The 21,622-nt window shown below is 35.0% G+C and overlaps 1 protein-coding gene across 11 annotated transcripts in view; it reads right to left on the bottom strand.

Annotated features, from left to right (window-relative positions):
- The window catches only part of STAU2 (staufen double-stranded RNA binding protein 2), a 311,803-nt gene that overhangs the window by 174,317 nt on the left and 115,864 nt on the right, over positions 1-21,622 (bottom strand). For all 11 annotated transcript variants that reach the window (XM_012735372.2, XM_076005212.1, XM_012735371.3 and 8 more), the window contains 4 exons: positions 17,959-18,118; positions 16,198-16,305; positions 11,971-12,183; positions 3,048-3,185 (listed from right to left, as the gene is read on the bottom strand). In XM_012735372.2, the coding sequence (XP_012590826.1) occupies positions 3,048-3,185; positions 11,971-12,183; positions 16,198-16,305; positions 17,959-18,118 (619 nt within the window). The remainder of the gene's footprint in view (positions 1-3,047; positions 3,186-11,970; positions 12,184-16,197; positions 16,306-17,958; positions 18,119-21,622) is intronic.

Below are 21,622 nucleotides of genomic sequence, written 5' to 3'. Positions count from 1 at the left end.
GTGCTTGGTTTGTTCCTTTGCTTCACCAGCCCTTGTTGTTGCTGGAACGCTTGTTAGCAAAAAGATTAGGTCAGCTACGTCAGAGGTTTCCTCTACTGCTCTGAGGGTCAAAAGACTTTGCCAAAGTAAATAGAAGCAGAAGATCTCCGAGCAGTAAATAACTGCAAAACATTTTTCATCTGTTTTTACATGCTAAACATACCTCACTCACTCTCATTCAATTTTTCTGCTGTTCTATCCATAAATCTCATTTATCTACTCAGGCCCGATTGCTGTCTAGCTACAGGCTCCTGCTCTTGGAATTGTCAACTGTAATGCCATTGCCATCTCTGTGCTCACCTTGCCTGTTTCTTCCGAATTTCCATCTGACCTATTCTGATACCTTCAAGACTTACTTCTTCTAGAACGGGTGCTTCCCAGATGCATTTTCCCATTCACTCACCCCTTACCTTACGTAAGTTTTTACAATAACATGGTTCAATAGTTTGTAAGTAGTTATCCTAGAGTAATTTGTTAATATTAAAAAAACCACACTGCTGAAGGACTTTCATTCCCTGCTGTTAAATATAATGGTCACTCAAAATATCACTTTATTATAAAAGTCAAATAAGTATACAAAGTAAATTTTATAAGTCACCTTCCTTGAAATCTTATAAATTTTATAACTATTGTAAATAAAGTCTCTACATTAAAACATTAATTTCTATCTGAAAAAAGGTTGAACTATTTTACTATGCAGTAAATTTAAGACTGCCAGATTTTTGTCTTTACAGCCACATGAATCCAGTCCTCAAAAAACTAAGAAACAAAAAAGCTCTGAAATAGTATTTGCCAAAAACTTAATTCATTATCTTTCACTGAGATACAAATAAAATTGATGAAACTTGATTTATATATTTTTAACCTGGAGATTTTAATCACAGGTAGAAAAGTTAATATCATACAATATATAATACAGTATGCTGATATATAATTATCACTATTTTCTGTTTGAAAAATTAAAATATTCCTCACTAAAAAAATGAAAAGTTTTAAGAAAATTACTTTGAAATTAACTACCCAAATAATGTTATCTGAAATTTTCTTTTTTTTTAATCTAGTAATCAATACAAGTAACTGCATTCATTTTATAATACACAAACTTACTTTTTTTTTTGGTGATAGATAAAAATGAGCATATTATCTCTAGACATTTTACTTCCACCTTAAATTATAACAAATGATAATACCACTTAAGTAATTTATACAAAAGCTTTTACTTTGATAAAGTTGCTGCAACGTTGTAATGAATCCACTGGGGCTTCCAGAAAGGAAAAAAATAATATGAATTCAGTGTGAAAACATTTAAAAGCACAGCCAAATGTCCCTGTTTGACTAGAATGTTTATGAATACCCATAAAATGAAAGCTGGCCTAAGATACTCCAAATTCCTCTTTCAAAGGGGTACTCAATATACTCCACAGAAAATGAATTGCTTAATAAAGCCAAAGCCAGTTTATATTCCCAATACATTTCTAAAATTTAGGTGCTTTTCTTTCTTCAAGCTTTGGAATTATAAGAATACATTTTAGAATTCTTCAAAGCTAAGAATGTTAATAGGAAAAATGGTGAATATAGTTTCCCAAATAAAAATACTAGAACAACACTGTTCTGGGTCCTAATGACATCTAGACAATAATGTATTTACTAACCATAAATAATTCTCCCTGTCTGGATATATGGGTTCTCAGTAGTGGTTTATCCATGACTCCATCGTAAGTTTACATCTCCAACAAAAGCCAAACACACTAGCTCTCAGGCAGACAGGCAGCAAATATGTATCAAATATTTATTAAGGTCCTACTATTTACAAACCACTATATTGGGTACCATAAGATAAAGAAATATGAAGATTATAAAATAGGAGGGAAGGCAAAACTTAGCTATACATGAAAAGTTAATCAATATGAGACACTGTGAGTGCCAAATGTCTGCCACATGGTCTGCACTTAATAAATATCTGTTGATTTTATCTGGATCATATAAAAGGTATGATCCTTGGGTTTGACTACAAAAGTTTCTTTGACAAACCAATTATTAAAAAAACAGTTCTGGGACAATAAGGAGAATTTAAATATAGACCAGGTATTAGATGACTGAATGAACGAATCACGTCTAATATAAGAAAAACTTCCATATCTTTTAGAGGCATACACTAAATATGTAAGGCTGACATGTTATGTGGTTAGAAATTAGCTCTGAAATACTTCAAGAAAAGAAGGGAAGGAGAAAGGAAGAAAGAGAAGGAAGAAAGAAAAATTAATAGCTGAATCAAGTACGGCAAAAATATAAGTGTGGGTGATGGGCATATTGGGGGTTCATTATATTATTCTCTCCCCACCTTTGGATATGTTTGAAATTTTCATAATAAAAAAGGAAAAGTTTTTTAAAGAGTGGGGCTTGAGTTGATAAATGAAGATGAATATGTAGATTTGAAAAGAAGGAGGGCATTTTAGGCATTCTATCTCATTCCTAGCCCCCATCCATCTACCAATACACTAGCAACTATTCATTCATTTTCTTGGCTACACAGTGCACCTGTCAGATCTCTCAGCAATTCTGAGTCCCTCAGCCCCCACCAAGGTTAGCTAGCCAGCTCACTCTCTTTTTGTAATTTTCCTGACAACCTACAGGCTCATGTTCTTGGCCTTGTTCCATCTACTACACTCATCCTTCTAAATTTTGTTTCTAATTCCATTTGTCTCCAATTCCCAGTAGTTAATAGACTCTGGCTGTAAAATGTAACACAAAAAATTAAGAGATAAGCATTAAACGATAAACTCTGTGGCAAATAACCTGTGTGAACTCACAGTCCCTTCAAAACTTCATGTTGTCTAGTCTAACATGTCCTTGACACTTGAATGTTTCCACCAAGTTGGTAGGTGAGCCTAGAAGGAATGAATGCTTCAAATGTAAACACAATTTTACCTTCTGCTTTCAAGTCCTAGTTTGCCTTTCTAAAACTTTTCAACGGTTTTTAAAGATTCTAATATAAAGGTTAGAAATACCTGCATCACAAATTCTCGACGTCGAGGCATTCCTCTTTCTGAAAGCAAAACATAATCTGGCTCCTTTTCCTTTTTGGCCTGTTGAATTTGGGCCAGGCGGCTAATGGGGTTCATTCCTTGACCATATTCTGGACCAGCCTAAAAATTAATTTGAGAAAAAGTGTCAAAATATGCTCATAAACCTTGTTATTGGATCCTTAAAGAAACAGTGGTTTTCCTCTCCCCCTCCAGCCTCTAAAACTGTGACTGGAGAAGATAAATGAGACTCATTTATAAACATTTTATAAAGGAAAATCACAAAATGGATCTGTAACTAAGGCTTCCATAGGAGTTGGGGCTCAAAGGTATTACTGTTGAGTCGTAAACTATGCTTTTAAAATTAAATAAACTCTTCAGGATAGTAGAGTTGCTTCACAACTTAGGTTCATCAGCAAACACAAAAAAGAATTTGAAAAGACAAGACATGAACTAGGATGAGATATTTGTAACACATATAATTTTAAAAAGATATATCTAATATATAAAATATATTTTAAAATTCCTAAAACATATAAAGGAAAAGAGAATCTAGAAGGAAAATGGGAAAAATTTAGGTGATGAACAAAGGGATGAACAAATATTTCATAGAAGGAAAAAATATGAAATGATAATCAACCTCATTAGGACACAGAAAATCTGGATTAAAACATCAGTGAAATACAATTTCACAGCCACCAGTCCTACCCCCAACAGCCTATTCCTAAGCACACATATACTGTAGAAAATTGGTACCCATGTGTGCCAGTTCATGTGTACAAGAATACCCACAGCTGCATTATTTGAAATAGGAAAAAAAAAAAAAGCCTGGAAACAAATTTTCATCAATAAAAGAACAAATAAATTATGGCATGTTCATACAATGGAATGGTATATAGCAGTGAAGATGAATTAAGTATTGCTTCAAGATGAATGAATATCAGAAAAATAATGGCAAGTAAAAAGAGTTAAGTACAGAGTAACATACGTAATTTATGTAAAGCCCACTAAAATTACAAACTCTACTAAAATTAAATAAGATCTAAATAAACGGGAGACATATTGTGTTCACGGATCACAAGACCCAATATTGGTAAGATGTAAATTCTCCTTAAACTATCAATTCACTGCAATCCCAATCAAAATCTCAGCAGGCTGGGGTTTTTTTTAATAATAATTGATAGGCTGATGACAAAATTCATTTGGAAATGCAAAGGACAACAAACTAAAACAATTTTGAAAAATACTTGAATAAAGACTCAGACTATCTGATTTCAAGATTATAAAACTATGGCATTCAAGACACTATGTGTAGTATTAGCATAAAGATGGACAGAGCGATTATGAAACAGAATAGTGCCCAGAAACACATCCACACATATACATGGTCAACTGATTTTCGACAAAGGTACAAAAACAATTCAGTGGAGAAATGTTAGTCCTTTCAATAACACCACTGAGATAATTGGCTATTCCTATGCAAATAGAAAAAGAAAAAAGAACCTCTGTCCAAATCTCATATCATTTACAAAAATAATAAACTCAAAATGTATCATAGACCTAAATGTAATTTCTAAAATATAAGACTTCCAGAAAAAAACATAGGAGAAATTTTTGTGACTTGGTTAAGTAAGGAGTTCGTAGAAATAACACCAAAATCACATTCCACAAAAAAATGATAAATATATCTTCAAAATTATTAATTCCTGCTCTTTGAAAAAGACAAGTCATAGGCTTGAACAAAATATTTGCAAACCACAGATCTGATAAAGAACTTGTATCCAGAATGTATAAAGACCTCTAAAAATTCAATAATAAATTTATTATTTTAATGAGCAACCAAATTTTTAAGCAGACCAAAGATTTGAATAGACACTTTATCAAGCCTCATGTGCTTCCAAATATATAAAAAAAATTCTCAAAATCATTAACCATCAGGGAATGTAAATTAAAAATCACAATGACATACCAATATACATGTATTTGCATATCTGAAATTTAAAAGACTATGCTAAGTGTTAGCAAGGATGTGAAGCAACTAGAATTCTCACACATTGCTGATGAGAATGTAAAATTTTGCAGCTGCTGCCACTTTGAAAAGCAATTGGCAGTTTCTTAAAAAGTTGAATATACACTTATTAAATGACCAACCCATTCCACTTTGAAGTATTTACCCAAGAGAAATGAAGCATATATTCATAAGAAGTATACAAATGTTCATAGCTGCTTAATGTGTAATAAACAAAAATTAGAAACATCCCAAATATCCACCAACAGGTGAATGGATAAACAGTGTTATATCAATATAATGAAATACTACTTAACAATAAAATAGAACCAATAATCTGTACACACAACAATATGTATGAATCTCAAAAGAATTATGCTGAATGAAAGAAGCCAGCCAAAAACCAGAGTGGTTTATTGGGAACTGAGAATAGAGGATTACCAGGGAGCACGAGGAAACTTCAGAGAGCAATGGATGGGTCCATTCTCTTGATTACGGTTATGGTTTTATCAGTGTATGCATATATCAAAACACATCAAATAGTGCACATTAAATATGTACAGTTCACCATATGTCAATTATACCTCAATAAAAAAGTGTTTTAAAAAAACCAACTGTTTTGGTTTCAAAGTAAATGCTCTGAAGAAAAAAACGATAAAAATAAAAAAATAATAAAAATAAACTGAATACGGTAGTTTAGGAAAACAAACATTGTGAAACCGCAAGGTAGGAAATGATAATACAAAATTAATGACAGTGGTTGCCTATGGAAGGTAGCATAAGGACGTGAGGGGCATACAGACAGCTTCAATCTTATTGAAAAATGTTCTGTACTCAAGTTGGGCAGTAGGTCTTACTTACATTTACTCAGTATGCTTTTTAACTTATATACAAGTTTTTATATAGCTTTTTGCATGTATTATGACTTAAAAACAAAAATCCTTATAAACCAAATACTCTTTCTGCATGTGAACTAACTTTCTTCATATATTTTTCCTACAAATAAAGGTTTGCATATGGTCAAAACTTTACTTCCACCTGTGAAAACTTATTTTTAAATAAGTATTAAAGACAAAGTAATCACTATATTACATGTTACACTATATTACATGTTACACTAAACTTATTTATAAAGGCCAGTGTATAGGCCCTTCCTGTTAACTGTTGCCATTCGGAGTCTTGAAAATGTCTAGTTTGGTGCTGCAGGTACAGACTGCATTTCAAATCCTTCAAAGTCGGGCCGGGCGCTGTGGCTCACGCCTGTAATCCTAGCTCTTGGGAGGCCGAGGCGGGCGGATTGCTCAAGGTCAGGAGTTCAAAACCAGCCTGAGCAAGAGCGAGACCCCGTCTCTACTATAAACAGAAAGAAATTAATTGGCCAACTGATATATATATATATAAAAAAAAATTAGCCGGGCATAGTGGCGCATGCCTGTAGTCCCAGCTACTCGGGAGGCTGAGGCAGAAGGATCACTCGAGCCCAGGAGTTTGAGGTTGCTGTGAGCTAGGCTGACGCCACGGCACTCACTCTAGCCTGGACAACAAAGTGAGACTCTGTCTCAAAAAAAAAAAAAAAACAAACAAACAAACAAAAAAAAATCCTTCAAAGTCTTTTAAACTATGTTTAGGATTTCAGACTTTATCCAAAGAGCAATGGGAAACTACTAAAAGGTATTTTGTTGTTATTGTTGATACAGTCTCACTTTGTCTCACCAGCTAGAGTGCAGTGGCATCAACTCCTGGGATCAAACGATCTTCCTGCTTCAGTTTCCCCAGTAGCCAGGACTACAGGCCTGAACCACTATGACTATGCCCAGCTTATTTTTTTCTATTTTTAGTAGAGACGGGGTCTTGCTCTTACTCAGGCTGGTCTCAAACTCCTGAAATCAAGCGATCCTCCCACCCTGGCCTCCCAGAGTGCTAGGATTGCAGGTGAGCCACTGTGCCTGGCCTACTGACATGTTTTACACAGAGGCATGACATGATCACACAGGTTCTTCTTAAAAAGATCATTTGGCATCAAGAGTACTTGTTGGGGCTGGGTGCGGTGGCTCATGCCTATAATCCTAGCACTCTGGGAGGCCGAGGCAGGAGGATTGCTTGAGCTCAGGAGTTCAAGACCAGCCTGAGCAAGAGCAAGACCCCGTCTCTATTAAAAATAGAAACAAATTATCTGGACAACTAAAAATAGATATAGGAAAAAATTAGCTGGGCATGGTGGCACATGCTTGTAGTCCCAGCTACTGGGGAGGCTGAGGCAAAAGGATTGCTTGAGCCCAGGAGTTTGAGGTTGCTGTGAGCTAGGCGGATACCATGGCACTCTAGCCCAGGCAACAAAGCCAGACTCTGTCTCAAAAAAAAAAAAAAAAAAGTACTTGTAGGAAGGCCAGTTAAAACCTTACCATAGTAGTTCAGCCAAGAGATGATTGTGAGTTGGACTAAACAGTGGCAGAAGGGATAGAAAGAAACTTAAGAAATATTTAGGTGATGGAATCAATGGGACGTAATGATTTATTGAACATCAGGGTAAGAGAGAAGTGAAAAATGACTCCCAGCTTTCTGTTTCAGCAGCTGGCTGGTGGTGCCAGTTACTGAGATAAAGAAGGCTGGAGGAGAAAGAAGTTTAGCAAGGGAACATGATGAGTTTGGGACACAGAGTTTGAGGTGCCCATGAAATATTAAGTAGAGATGTCTTATAGGCAGTGTACAGCACAGAAGAGTGTTTTGGAATCATTTATATAAAGACGGAATTGAAACCCTAGAAGTACAAGAGGGTTAAGCAAAGAGTAAGAGGAAAAAGACTGAGAACTTCACTATTCCAGTGGTTAGGTGGAAGGAGAGGAGAGACCAAAGGAAACTTTTGGCTTTTGATAAATACTGATTTCAACTTCTACTTATATCCCTCAAAATAAAAATTAAATAATTTATAAAGGGAATGAAGGAGAACTGATAAGAAAAAACAAGTCCAGGCAATAATTTAAGTCTAAGATTGATATCCCAATGAAAAAGTAAATTTTTCGAGGAGCTTTGAGTCTGGCACTAGAAGCAGTATGCCCAGTTTATGAAGATGCTCAAATAAGTAAGAATGTGTTTCCAGTGGTATGTTGTCTTTATTCCTGTTTAATTTGACTCTAAGAATGTCTTTAAGTTCCAAAGAAATTTCTGTTGCTAAGGATGACAATGACAAAGAACCAGATGCATAAATCCAATTTAGATAATGACAGAGTTCTCAGAACATTAAAAATGGCTTGGTTTCTTTCTTTGATTGAAATGAACTACTAGCACCCTTGACAATTATTCCTTGGATACCAAGTCTTAGATTATCATCCTACAAACTAGTAAGGACAATCTTGTAATAGCTGTGTCAAGAACATCTTATCTCCAACACTGAAAAGCCTTCTCTGACATCTCATAGATGAGAACTACATTAAAAAACAGGATGTAAACCCAAAGACATTATCAGGGCAGTTTTATGTGTTAACAGGGTAGCCTCACAGAATAAATCTTAAAATTTAAAAGTTCACAATTAACCAGTTTCAAATGGACACTACAGTCAGAAATGACAACTGTATTTAAAACCTGACTCTGCTATAGGATTTTGGGTAAGTTTCTTAAACACAAAGGGCCTAATCTATAATATGAGAATGATTGCTACATCAGAGAGTGATTAAGAGGATCAAATGAGACAATGTGATAGTTTTATTACTTTAAATAAAATCAAGGCAAAGCATCACAGATATTTTCTCTACTTCTATTGAACATAACAAACTATAGACTCTAGATATATAAGCCATAAAAGGAAGTGAGGAAAAGGCTGAAAATCATGATACTACTACGAGCTGATCCATTTTTTGGCACACTATATGGTATGATCATACTTAAAACTACCTAGATTCCAACTCATTATATGCATGTTGCATTCTCAAAATAATCTTACATTTCAGAGGATATCTATAGGCTTTATTTTAACATAAGACAGACATGGCATAAGTAAATCCAAGTGTGATATATATGAGGAAAAATGCAGGAAGCCAAAAAAGCATGCCTGGAAAAGTCAAGTTTAAGTTGAGATCTGAATGGTGGATAGAAGGGAAGTTCTGGAATAATGTGTTTTTATATTTGAAGCAGTCGGAAATAATTGAGAAATCAAAATGCTTCTTCTGTCTCCTACCTCTAAGGAACAATATTTAAACAATAATCTTGCTTTTAATAGCTATAGTTAAAACAAGAGTTAGCTTTATAGTCTATATATTTATATCTTACTATAGAAATATACACATATTTTCTACCCCAATAGATTATTATTAATTTATTAAGATTAGATTTAGTTTATAGATTAAACAGGAGTTACTGTGATCAGTTTATTTATTTATTTATTTTACTTCAGAGTATTACAGAAGTAAAAACACTTTGGTTACATAAATTGCCTTTACTATGATCACTTTAGTGCTGCCATTCTGATATAAAACATTATTCTTCCATCACAGAAAAGCTACGGATTTTATATATTAAAATATTTAAGAAAATAATTCATGAATATATTCACATACATATAAAATGTCAATAGACAATATTGGATACAAAATACCAGTGGTTGTTTATTGAGGACTTTATTATAGTATTCACATTATCGTTAATGATAATAAATACTAATTACTAATGCAGTCTGTGCACTGTTTCAAATAATACTTACAACAATCCTATGAAACAAGTACAATTTTTTTTTAAGATAGGATCTCACTTTGTCGCCTGGGCTAGAGTACAGTGGCACAATCATTGCTCACTAAAACCTCAAACTCCCTAGTTCAAGCAATCCTCTTGGCTCGCCTCCCAAGTAGGCAGAACTACAGGCATGTGCCACCACACCTGGCTAATTTTTTAAAAAATGTTTTGTATAGGTAGGTTCTCACTATGTTGCCCAGGCTGGTCTCAAACTCATAGCCTCAAGTGGTCCTCCCACCTCAACCTCCCAGAGTGCTAAGATTACAGGCATGAACCACCATGGCCAGCTGCAAGCACAATTATTATTCCTATTATTATTATTAAATGTAAGAATAGAAAAGTTAAGTAACTTGCTCAGGTCACAGGGATTCACATTCAAAATTAATGCCAAAGGTCATGCTCCTAAGAGCTATGTCCTATCCCTGACTGTGTGGTTAGGGCATGTTAATGAAAGCCATTCCTCTTCAATGATAAATGGATCTATTTGGCATTTATTTTTATTCTAACTTACATATAATGTATAAGCTATTTCAAGGAATGCAAAACCTACACCTTCTTCTAAATGAAGCAACATCAGTATTCATTAAAAAGAAAAAATATTTATGTAGTTATTTATTTATGTGTACATGTATACATAAATAAGTAATTCTTGAGCCCAGGAGTTTGAGGTTGCAGTGAGCTACGATCATGCCACTGCACTCTAGCCCAGGTGATACAGCAAGCCCTATCTCAAAAAAAAAAAAATTGTACTAGCTCTATAGGATTGTTATAAGCATTAATACATTAGTAATTATTAAATACTTTTAAAAATAAAACAAAGGTACAAAATGCATAAAAATACCTAAACTATGCCATTATATAATCTAAACAAAAGGAATTCATCAAAGATTAAATATACTTCTTATATGTAATCCTTGATTTGTACCATCTAATCAGGAGTCTGCTAAATAAGTGAGATTAAGTGGCAACTGAAATCTTAGCAATTTAAGGCTTTCTCTAAAAACATGGAACTTTAATTTCAAACATGTCATACATTTCAAGCATTCATAGGCACTGTCCTATACTAAAGGCTGCTTCATTTCATTCCTGTGACCTTTGCCTTTTTTTCTTTTTAATGTAAATAAAATCTGATCCAATAAAAGAAAGAGTCACAATATTTTGGAAAGCTATATTCTGTATTCTTCTTTGGCAAGGTATGACTGAATGAATGGAGCCAAAATAACACATCTACCTCACAGGGTTGGTATGTGGATTAAATGTGATAAAGCATGCAAAAGGCTGGAATAAAGTCTGGCACATAGAGTGCTTTTTAATTTCTAGCTGCTGCTGTCACCATTATTAGTATTATTCCTATGATTATTACTCTGTATCCTGTTACCATTTCATGATATCCTAAGAAGTTAGTACTAACATATAGCAAACAGCCTGTGTGCAGAAAGAACACTGGATCAGAGACCGGGCATGCTGGCTCACACCTGTAATCCTAGCACCCTGGGAGGCCGAGGCGGGAGGATTGCTTGAGCTCAGGAGTTCAAGACCATCCTGAGCAAGAGCGAGACCCTGTCTCTACTATAAATTAAAAAAAATTAGCCAAACAACTAAAAATAGAAAAAATTAGCTGGGCATGGTGGTGCAGCTACCTGGGAGGCTGAGGCAGCAGGATTGCTTGAGCCCAGGAGTTTGAAGTTGCTGTGAGCTAGGCTGACACCACGGCACTCTGGCCTGGGCAACAGAGTGAGACTTTGTCTCAAAAAAAAAAAAACACACTGGATTAGAGATCAGAGTAGTCCAGGCTGTTTCATATCATAGCTGAATAAAAATGAGCACATTCTTTAACATGTTTTATATACCTTATTTGTAAAATGAGGGATAGCATCATCCGCCTTACACAGTCATTATGAGGATTATACTAAAGGTGACATGAAATGGAAAAGCACTTTTTAAACAGTAAAAAACTATAAATACCTATTATTATTATCTGATGAACAATAGCAGGTACACAGATGTTTAAAAAGCAACACAGAATTGTCACTAATTTATAGTCCAACATCCTGCCTTGATTCCAGGACTATGTATAATCCATAGTTTCAAGAACCTGCCTTACAGAAAAACTTCTACCTATAGCTATTATAACACATATTTAATAAGACTGACTGATGTTCTCAGGCATATACTTACCTTTACTATTGTTTTAGGGCGTTTTTTAAAAAATAGTTTAGGCTTTTCCACCACAGGAAGAGGTGGAAGTTTTCTAAGCTCCTGTAGGACGGTGGTTGCAGCACGTTTCTTAGAGAGTTTTTTGCTATTTCCCTCTCCTTCTGCGGAAAACTCTCCCACTGACACTCGAGTAACAAAGCTTTTCATATGTGGTGGTCCACTTTCTTTAATAACCTATTAAATACAAGTAAAATATTAAGTAACATATAGGCATTTAAGATGTATTCTTATAACATGACTCTCAATATTCATAATAATCAAAATAGATAATATGCCAAAATTATAGTATTTCTTTAAGAAAGCTATTATGAAGGTATTACATCAGGCCTATTTATTTATGACACTTGGATACTTAATCAACTGAAATTGAAGAAATCTAAACAAACACATTCAATTTATAGTCATAATCATTTTTTATTACTTTAAAACAGACAATTCTAACTATGGTTTTCCCATGAATTATGGAACATGTCATATGGAAATTTAAGAACATAAAACTTAGCATTATTAGATTAGATACCTTCTTAGACTGACCATCTAGAGTAATTTGTATAAAATTGTATACATATCTAATTTTCTCCAGTGTAAGAAGACAAGGACTACGTCTTATTGTAGTTCTATAACCCATAAAGCATCCTACTTGTGGAAGCCTCTCAAAAACAGCTGACAGATGAAAAATAATCTGTTTTTTACAGAGATCTCAAAGGTTGTTTTATAGTAAGGGATATTTATTCTTGTGACATGATCTTAAAGTAAGTACATATGCTGTAAAAATACCTAGTTTTCTAGGCATTTATGATTCTGTCAGTTATAAATGTAATGTTCCTAAAACTTGTTTAATCTGCTCTCACTTTTAAACTATGCCAGCTTTTAGAGGAAAGATGCTTTCCAAAACCTGAGTGCTCAAAATGCTAGTCTCCTTCAAAATTTGGAACTATAAAAGATACCCCAGTTGGTTTGCTACTTAAAATTGTACTGAAATTTTATTTCCTAATATTGGGTACCAATTAGGAAAAGTAATAAAGACAATACCTCAATAATCCAACATTATTAGGAATAAGGAATTTATCATAAGCATACTTCCCAAGTAATTTAAGTTTACTAGTTTAAATACCAAAACTGTTTATTTTAACCACTTTGATGTACATTCTTCTCAATTAAAAAAAGTATTTGCTTTACTGACTTAAGAGAGAATATTAAATATTTAACATTTTATGGCTCACATTAGATCATTATGAACATCAAATATTTTATACTATAATATATTGATGTCCCCAGGGGCTTCTAAAACTTATAAAACTGTTCATATTCATTGTAGCCTTTAAAAGATCCCATGTTGCAATAATTTTCCAGTATATACAGTTACTTTTGATAAGTCTTCTACATTTTCTCTATCATTTCTTGCTGGGACCAATAGACCCTCATATATATTCTCTCCCTGCCTTCCTCATTTTGCTGCTTTTAATCTCCTATGGAAAGAAAAACCAGATAAAACAACTTGTCAGAATTATGTCAAAAGAAAGCAGTTTCTCAGTCCAGATCAAACGATTTGGCCAATGAGTAAAACGTGGGAGCTTTCTAAGTAGGGGGATGTCATACAATTTGAAGAATTCTCCACAACTGTTTCAGCTTATTTCCTGGTTCTTGCCTACTGTCCAAGTATGAGTTGCAAAATTAGTGCCCTTTTAATATGAGAAGTATTATAATTGTTTTCAAAGTTGTCTTTTAAATTTCATATAATTTTATCAATATATATGTGACATATTTAGCTAACTGTAAAGTCAAGACCTGCTTCAATATTTCTTAGTGATTTTGTTAATTAAGGTTACAGTTAAACATATTTTGGCCTCTGCACAATTAAAAGAAATTGGATATTTTAGTATCCGATATTTAGTATGCCGAAGGAAGCACAACTTAGTGCTGGAAGTCCTAGCCAGAGCAATCAGACAAAAGAAGGAAATCGAGGGCATCCAAATGGTGGCAGAAGAGTCAAACTATCGCTTTTTGCTGACAATATGATCTTATATCTAGAAAACCCCAAAGATTCTGCCATGAGACTACTGGAATTGATAAACAAATTCAGCAAAGTCTCAGGTTACAAAATCAATGTACAGAAATCAGCAGCATTTCCATATGCCAACAACAGTCAATTTGAGAACCAAATCAAAGACTCAATACCTTTCACAATAGCAACAAACAAAATAAAATACCTACAAATATATTTAACTGGGGAAGTAAAGCACCTCTACATGGAGAACTACGAAACACTGAGGAAGGAAATAGCAGAGAATATAAACAGGTGGAAAACCATACCATGCTTATGGGTCAGCAGAACCAACAATGTTAAAACATCTCTACTACCCAAAGTGAACTATGGATTCAATGCAATCCCTATTAAAATACCAACATCATTTTTCACAGATCTAGGAAAAAATAATTCTATGTTTTGTATGGGACCAGAGAAGACCCTGTATAGCAAAAGCAATCTCAAGCAAAAGAACCAATTGGGAGGCATCAATATACCAGACTTCAAGCTATACTACAAGGCTATAATAACTAAAACAGCATGGTACTGGCACAAGAACAGAGACATAGACCAATGGAACAGAACTGAGAACACAGATATAAAACCATCCTCATATAGCCATCTAATCTCTGACAAAGCAGACAAAAACATACACTGGGGAAAAGAATCCTTATTCAATAAATGGTGCTGGGAAAATTGGAAAGCCACACCTCTCACCTCTGACAAAAATCAACTCGCGATGTATAAGACTTAAACCTAAGGCATGAAACTAAGAATTCTAGAAGAAAATGTTGGAAAACCTCTAACAGACATTGGCTTAGGGAAAGAACTTACGAAGAAGACCCCAAAGTCAATCACAGAAACAACAAAAATAAATAAATGGGACCTGATTAAATTAAAAGGCTTCTGCACAGCCAAGGAAACTATCACAAGAGCAAACAGACAATCTACAGAATGGGAGAAAATATTTGCATGCTATGCATCCAATAAAGGGCTGATAACTTGAACCTATATAGAACTCAAGAAAATCAGCAAGAAAAAATCAAACAACCCCATTAAAAAGTGGGCAAAGGACATAAACAGAAACTTTTCAAAAAAAGACAGACTAATGGCCAACAAACATATGAAAAAATGCTCAGCATCTCTAATCATCAGGGAAATGCAAATCAAAACCACAATGAAATATTACTTAACTCTAGCGAGAATGGTTTTTATCAAAAAGTCCCAAAACAATAAATGTTGGCATGGATGCAGAGACATAGGAACACTCATATACTGTTGGTGGAACTGCAAACTAGTACAGCCTCTGCAGAAAGTAATATGGAGATACCTCAAAGAGCTACAAGTAGAACTATCATTTGATCCAGCAATCGCACTACTGGGCATTTACCCAAAGGAAAAAAAGACATTCTATAAAAAAAGATCTCTGCACTAGAGTGTTTATAGCAGCACAATTCACAATTGCAAAGATGTGGAAACAACTCAAGTGCCCATCAATACATGAGTGGATTAATAAAATGTGATATATGTATACCATGGAGTACTATTCAGCCACAACAAAAAATGGTGATCTGGCACCTTTTGTATTATCCTAGATACAGCTGGAGCCCAATCTACTAAGTGAAGCACAACAAGAATGGAAATAAAAGCACCACTTGTACTCACCATCAAATTGGTATTAACTGATCAACACTTATGTGCACATATTGTAGTAACATTCATTGGGTGCCGGGCAGGTGGGAGGGGGGTGGTGGGACTGGGTATATTCACAGCTAATAGGTATGGTACGCACCGTCTGGGGGATGGACACACTTGAATTTCTAACTCAGGTGGGGCAAAGGAAATATATGTAACCTAAACATTTGTACCCCTGTAATATGCTGAGATAAACAACAAAAAAAGAAATTGGATATTAACATATATATGTGTCACTATATATTATCTTGAGCATTTTTAATTTGATCCTATTTAAAACACCAAATCCTATAGGGTACTACAAATTATCTTACACCCAGAAAATAAGTTTTATAATGAAAATCATAAATATGAACATAAGGAACCACATTAACTCTTGCAGGATAATAGTATACCAGTTAATTGTTTGTTTGTTTAGAGTAACCAGAGCAATAAGAAAAACCAGAAGACTTATACTGAGCACATACCTCAAAACTGACAGGCATATTTCGCTTCAGAGCAATTTCGAACACTAAGCTGATCTCAGATTTATTTGCATCTTTGTCATCATCCATTTCTTTTCCTGATTCACCATTCTAAATTACAAAAAAAGGATAATATTGAATCTGAATCCTGACTTTATAACAAAATTTACATATATGCTACAGTCAAGAGAGTTTATCTAAAAGTACAATAAAAACCAGCAAACTGTAGACTTATCTAGTGGATTCCTGTGTAATCACAGTAGTCAAGGGCTTTGCTGCAGGCTGTTGTTACTTGGTTTTTAGTTTTTTCCTTAAGTAGAATAATTTAATGCTGAGTTTGAAAATCTTTACTCAACTATACACTAATTTGAGTTGATCCTATATCCCCAGACCTAGTACTCTTATTTTAGAGATCTCTGCTCTCCTTATTCCCACCACTCCACAATTCCCCCACTGATGCTCTAACTGATCTATGAAGAGTTAAGTTACATAAAGAGTACAGGATGCTGGAGCTCTGAGTCTGACATTGGCATCAATTCACTTATTTAACACATACTCCTAGAGGGCCTCATATATGCTGAACATAGTAGAACTATTAGAGATTAAAGAGAAGTATTCCTGCTGTCAAAAAGCTTATGATCTGGCCGGGCGTGGTGGCTCACGCCTGTAATCCTAGCACTTTGGGAGGCCGAGGCAGGCGGATTGCTCAAGGTCAGGAGTTCGAAACCAACCTGAGCGAGACCCCGTCTCTACCAAAAATAGAAATAAATTAATTGACCAACTAAAAATATATATACAAAAAATGAGCCGGGCATTGTGGCGCATGCCTGTAGTCCCAGCTACTCGGGAGGCTGAGGCAGTAGGATCGCTGAGCCCTGGAGATTGAGGTTGCTGTGAGCCAGGCTGATGCCACGGCACTCACTCTAGCCTGGGCAACAAAGTGAGACTCTGTCTCAAAAAAAAAAAAAAAAAAAAAAGCTTATGATCTAATGGGAAAACAGATAAATAGGTAAGAGTTATAATGAAAGATGATAAGCAGAAAAATACCTAAGGTGGCCATTAAGATAAATCTCAAAGGAGGAAGAACAATAGATTTGGGGAAAGGAGAATTGTAGAGGTTGGGCTATAGGGTTTGAAATAACTAAGTTGAAAAGTGCAATGAGACAGCAACTATACTATTGGTAGGACATGCCTGAGCCAGAGGTACTATTTTGAAGTCAATGGAGAAAGTAGCTAAAGCCATGAAAATGAGTGAGATTACTCAAGAATAACCTCAATATTCTCATTTGTAAAATAAAGTAGGACTAAAAAATCGATAAACATCTCCTCCACTTTAAACTCCTTGATTCTAGATTAACATAATGTAATCTATGCTCAATAAACACATCATTTTATTGCTTATCTTGATGAGACTATGAGCTTCTTTAGCATTAGCTGCAATAGCTAAAGCAATAGCATTAACTGCAAGGCAAATGAATATTACTTCTCATCCTTGTACATATCCCAAAATCCTCAGTTGCCTGAGAAATGAACTTGAGAGGTGAACTAAAGTTCTAAAAAGTAAGATCATCTTGGCAGGAACACATGGAGTGTAGTATAGTAGACAGGTAGTCTGAGAAGCAAATTTTAGCAGATTACCACTCTAGTATTCTACCTTATCAGAACAGATTATTTCTTTTATTTATAAAATGCATTTATTTGTCTTCACAATAATCTCATAGAGAAAGTAAAAGAAAAAGATTATCACTTGCAGCAATACCACACCTGATGTGATTTTTCTGGAATAGGTTCATTCTGCAGTGCTTGAAGGGCTTTCATTGCAGCATTGTGTCTAGCAGCTTGTCGAGTCTTTCCTTCCCCAAAAAATTCATTATTTCCTACAGTCAGCTGAACATAAAAGATCTTAGGCATTGGGCAATGATACCTAAAATAAGAAAGTGAAAACATTAATGGCAGTTCAATAAAATCACTCTACAATTATTAGTAACACTTCTTTTGTTTAAAATGATACCAACTATATAATGTACTATACCCTCTTATTAATCCTAAAATTTTAACCTCATGAATATATTAAAAAGATAAAATATGAGTCAATATATCTATAGTGAATAATGTATACTGATCTCCATTAAAAGCACATATAGAATACAACACTAAACATAAATACAGTAAAAATATGGAAGCTACTACGGAGGCAAGAGACAGGCAAGCCCATTTAGGTGACAATGTGCAGATTACTGTGCTTCTAGCAGAAGTAATTATGATTAGAAGTATGGGGACAGAGTGTAGACTTAGTATGATGCAAAGTAATAAGGAGTTTAAGCCAATTCTTAAACAGGAAGTATCATATTAAAATGTATTTTAAGGTAAAAAATTTTAACAGGTTTGTGTTTAATGAGACTGAGGTAATGAGGCATGACTAGAAAGCTCAATAATCAAGATAAGAGGGAATGAAGGAGACTGCGAGAAGAGCAAACCTAAAAGAAATTAAGAAGAAAAAATTAAGAGGATATGCAATAAAATCCATTAATTCAACAATTACTTATAGAGTGACTTCTATGTGACAGGGGAATGTGACAATGAATAAAAACACATTATAGTGGGGAAGACAGACAATAAATAAGATTAAATATGTATAATACCTAGTATCCTACAACAGATGTAAGAAAAAGTACAGAGGGAAGGGTTCAAAAGTGTCAAGGATGTGGATTTAAGATTGGGTAGCCAAGGTAAGTTTCGTTGAGAAGGTAACAACTGTGGGAAGACTTGAAATAAGTGATGTAACAACCCATGCAGATATCTGGGACAGTGCATTTGAGGCAGAGAGAACATCAAGTGCAAAGGCCGTGAGGCAGGAGTGTGCCATGCATGTCCAAGTAACTCAGAGGCCTGCCTGGCTATAGTTGAGGAGGTGAAAGAAGGAAAGCTACTAGATGAGAAGTAACAGGTGGCCAGACTCCATAGAGCTTACCCTAGAAGTCGCTGGAAGTATCTGACTCTTATTCTGAGTGAAATGACCAGACACTGGAAGGTTTTGATCATGTGACATGATCTGACTTATATCTTAGAAGGATCATCTGACTACTATGTTGATGACAGACTGTAGGGGAATGATGGTGGAAGGAGATCTAATAGGAAGCTACGGGGATAATCCAGGGAAAAGGTGACAGTGGCCTGAACTAGGGTGTAGCAGTGAAGGTCATGAGAAGTTGTTGTATTCTAGACGAATTTTGAAAGTAGAGATGGGTTTACCCAAGGACTGGCTATGGAATATTGAGGGAGGAGTGTGTTAAGAATGACCCCAGGGTTTTGGAACTAAGCAACTGAAAGATGTAGTACCCATATATTGAGACAGTGAAGACTGCAAAAGAACTGGGTTTGCTGAGGGTAGTAGCTATGAGCAGCTCCCTTTTAGAGATGATCAACTATTAGACCTATTAGGATAACTAAGTGGAGAAATCAAGTAGATAGCTGGATTTATGAGTCTGGACTTTAGGAAAGAGATCCAAGGTGGAGACAAAATTTGGGAATCATCAATATATAGATGGTATTTAAAGCAATAAAACAATAAGAACTCTGTGGGAGGGGTGATAGGAAGAAAACCAGGCAAGGATGATGTCTTTCCTAATAGCCAAATGGGAAAAAATATATCAAGGAGAAGGGATTGACTGTATCTAATGCTACTCACAAGTAAAATGATGACCAATGAATTGAGCAATTTAGCAAAATGAATAGGATTGACTTTGATGGAATGGTGGATTTACTATTATAATGCTGAAAAATGAAGTTAAAAATCACTCCAGTGGCCGGGCTCGGTGGCTCAAGCCTGTAATCCTAGCACTCTGGGAGGCCGAGGCGAGCGGATTGCTCGAGGTCAGGAGTTCGAAACCAGCCTGAGCAAGAGCAAGACCCCGTCTCTACTATAAATAGAAAGAAATTAATTGGCCAACTAATATATATATATATAAAATTAGCCGGGCGTGGTGGCGCATGCCTGTAGTCCCAGCTACTCGGGAGGCTGAGGCAGCAGGATCGCTTGAGCCCAGGAGTTTGAGGTTGCTGTGAGCTAGGCTGACGCCACAGCACTCACTCTAGCCTGTGCAACAAAGCGAGACTCTGTCTCAAAAAAAAAAAAAAAAAAAAAAAAAAATCACTCCAGTGCTAGAAAATGTTTTTTTATAAGCAAAAAGAAATCCAACTGAGGCCCTACTATGTTTCAGATGATTATTGGACATCCATGTAGTGTTGTTTTATGTTCAATCTGAGAAAAACTGGACAGAGCCCTTATGTAAGAATTCACTGAGCAGATCAAGGGATAGGGAAGCTGCAGCCTCAAGGCCACATGTGACCCTCCAGATCCCCAAGTGTGGGCCCTTGACTGAATCCAAACTTTATAGAACAAATCCATTTATTAGAACAAATCCATGTATTAACAGGATTTGTTCTATAAAATTCACTCAAAAGGCCACACTGAAGGATCCAGAAGGCCACATGTAGCCCTAAGACTTTAAACCTTGACAAGGGTTAAGGTGAAGGACTAGAAATGTTGATCAGTACTGAAGATGCAGATTTTCCAGGCAGTAATTGAAACCATGCCAGTGGATAAACACCTGGAAAGGGGAAGTGTAAAGGAACCAAAAAAGTGCCTAAGGCTGGGATCTGATTGATGCCTATGATCAAAGCGCAGGGGAAACAATAGGTGGCAGTAAAGGAGATGAAAGAGGGTCAGAGTTAGAAGAGAAATTATAAGCAATGTCAGGGACAGGGATAATCAACAGTATCAAATGGAGTGGAGAAATCTAGAGTATGAAAAAAAGAAAAAGTTGCTGTTCTAAACTCTTAACTTCAATTTTCTTGGTCTACAGTTTTCTATTAATTTGTCTTAAGACAGGTGTTTTTATTTCCATGCCTTTGTATCATCCCTAAGGATAAAGTGCTTTAAGAGTATTTTTATTATATAAGTCATATGCTCTCATTTTTTAATTAGCAAATATTAAAAAATTAAAGAATCACTTATAGTAAAAGACTATTCTTAACATGCAAAAACTAAAAGCATTAAAAACCACAATCTTTTTTGCACTTTGATCAACTAGTGTAGTGAAGTGTACAATTTTCTATCACCTATTTTATCTGAAATCTTTTTAATCCAGAAATTTCAATGGACTAATATAAATAATGCAGATTACCTTCACTTTGTACCTCACAGAATTAAGTTTTTCCACATCCACAGCATTTTATGTGTATTTTTAACTAGTTCTACTATAAAACATTAAAACAGACAACTTAAAATCAGAAATGTACTCTTGAACTGAGATCTTATGTGGCAAGCTTTCACCATAGAGCAAATGTTTACAATTAATTATAAACTTCTGAAAATAGAGGTCCACAACTGTAATGCTAACAGAGCTTTAACTACGGTAGAGAGACT

The sequence above is a fragment of the Microcebus murinus genome, chromosome 7 (genome assembly GCF_040939455.1).
Source record: "Microcebus murinus isolate Inina chromosome 7, M.murinus_Inina_mat1.0, whole genome shotgun sequence".
Lineage (NCBI taxonomy): Eukaryota > Metazoa > Chordata > Mammalia > Primates > Cheirogaleidae > Microcebus > Microcebus murinus.
This window is presented reverse-complemented; position numbering and strand designations above follow the sequence as displayed.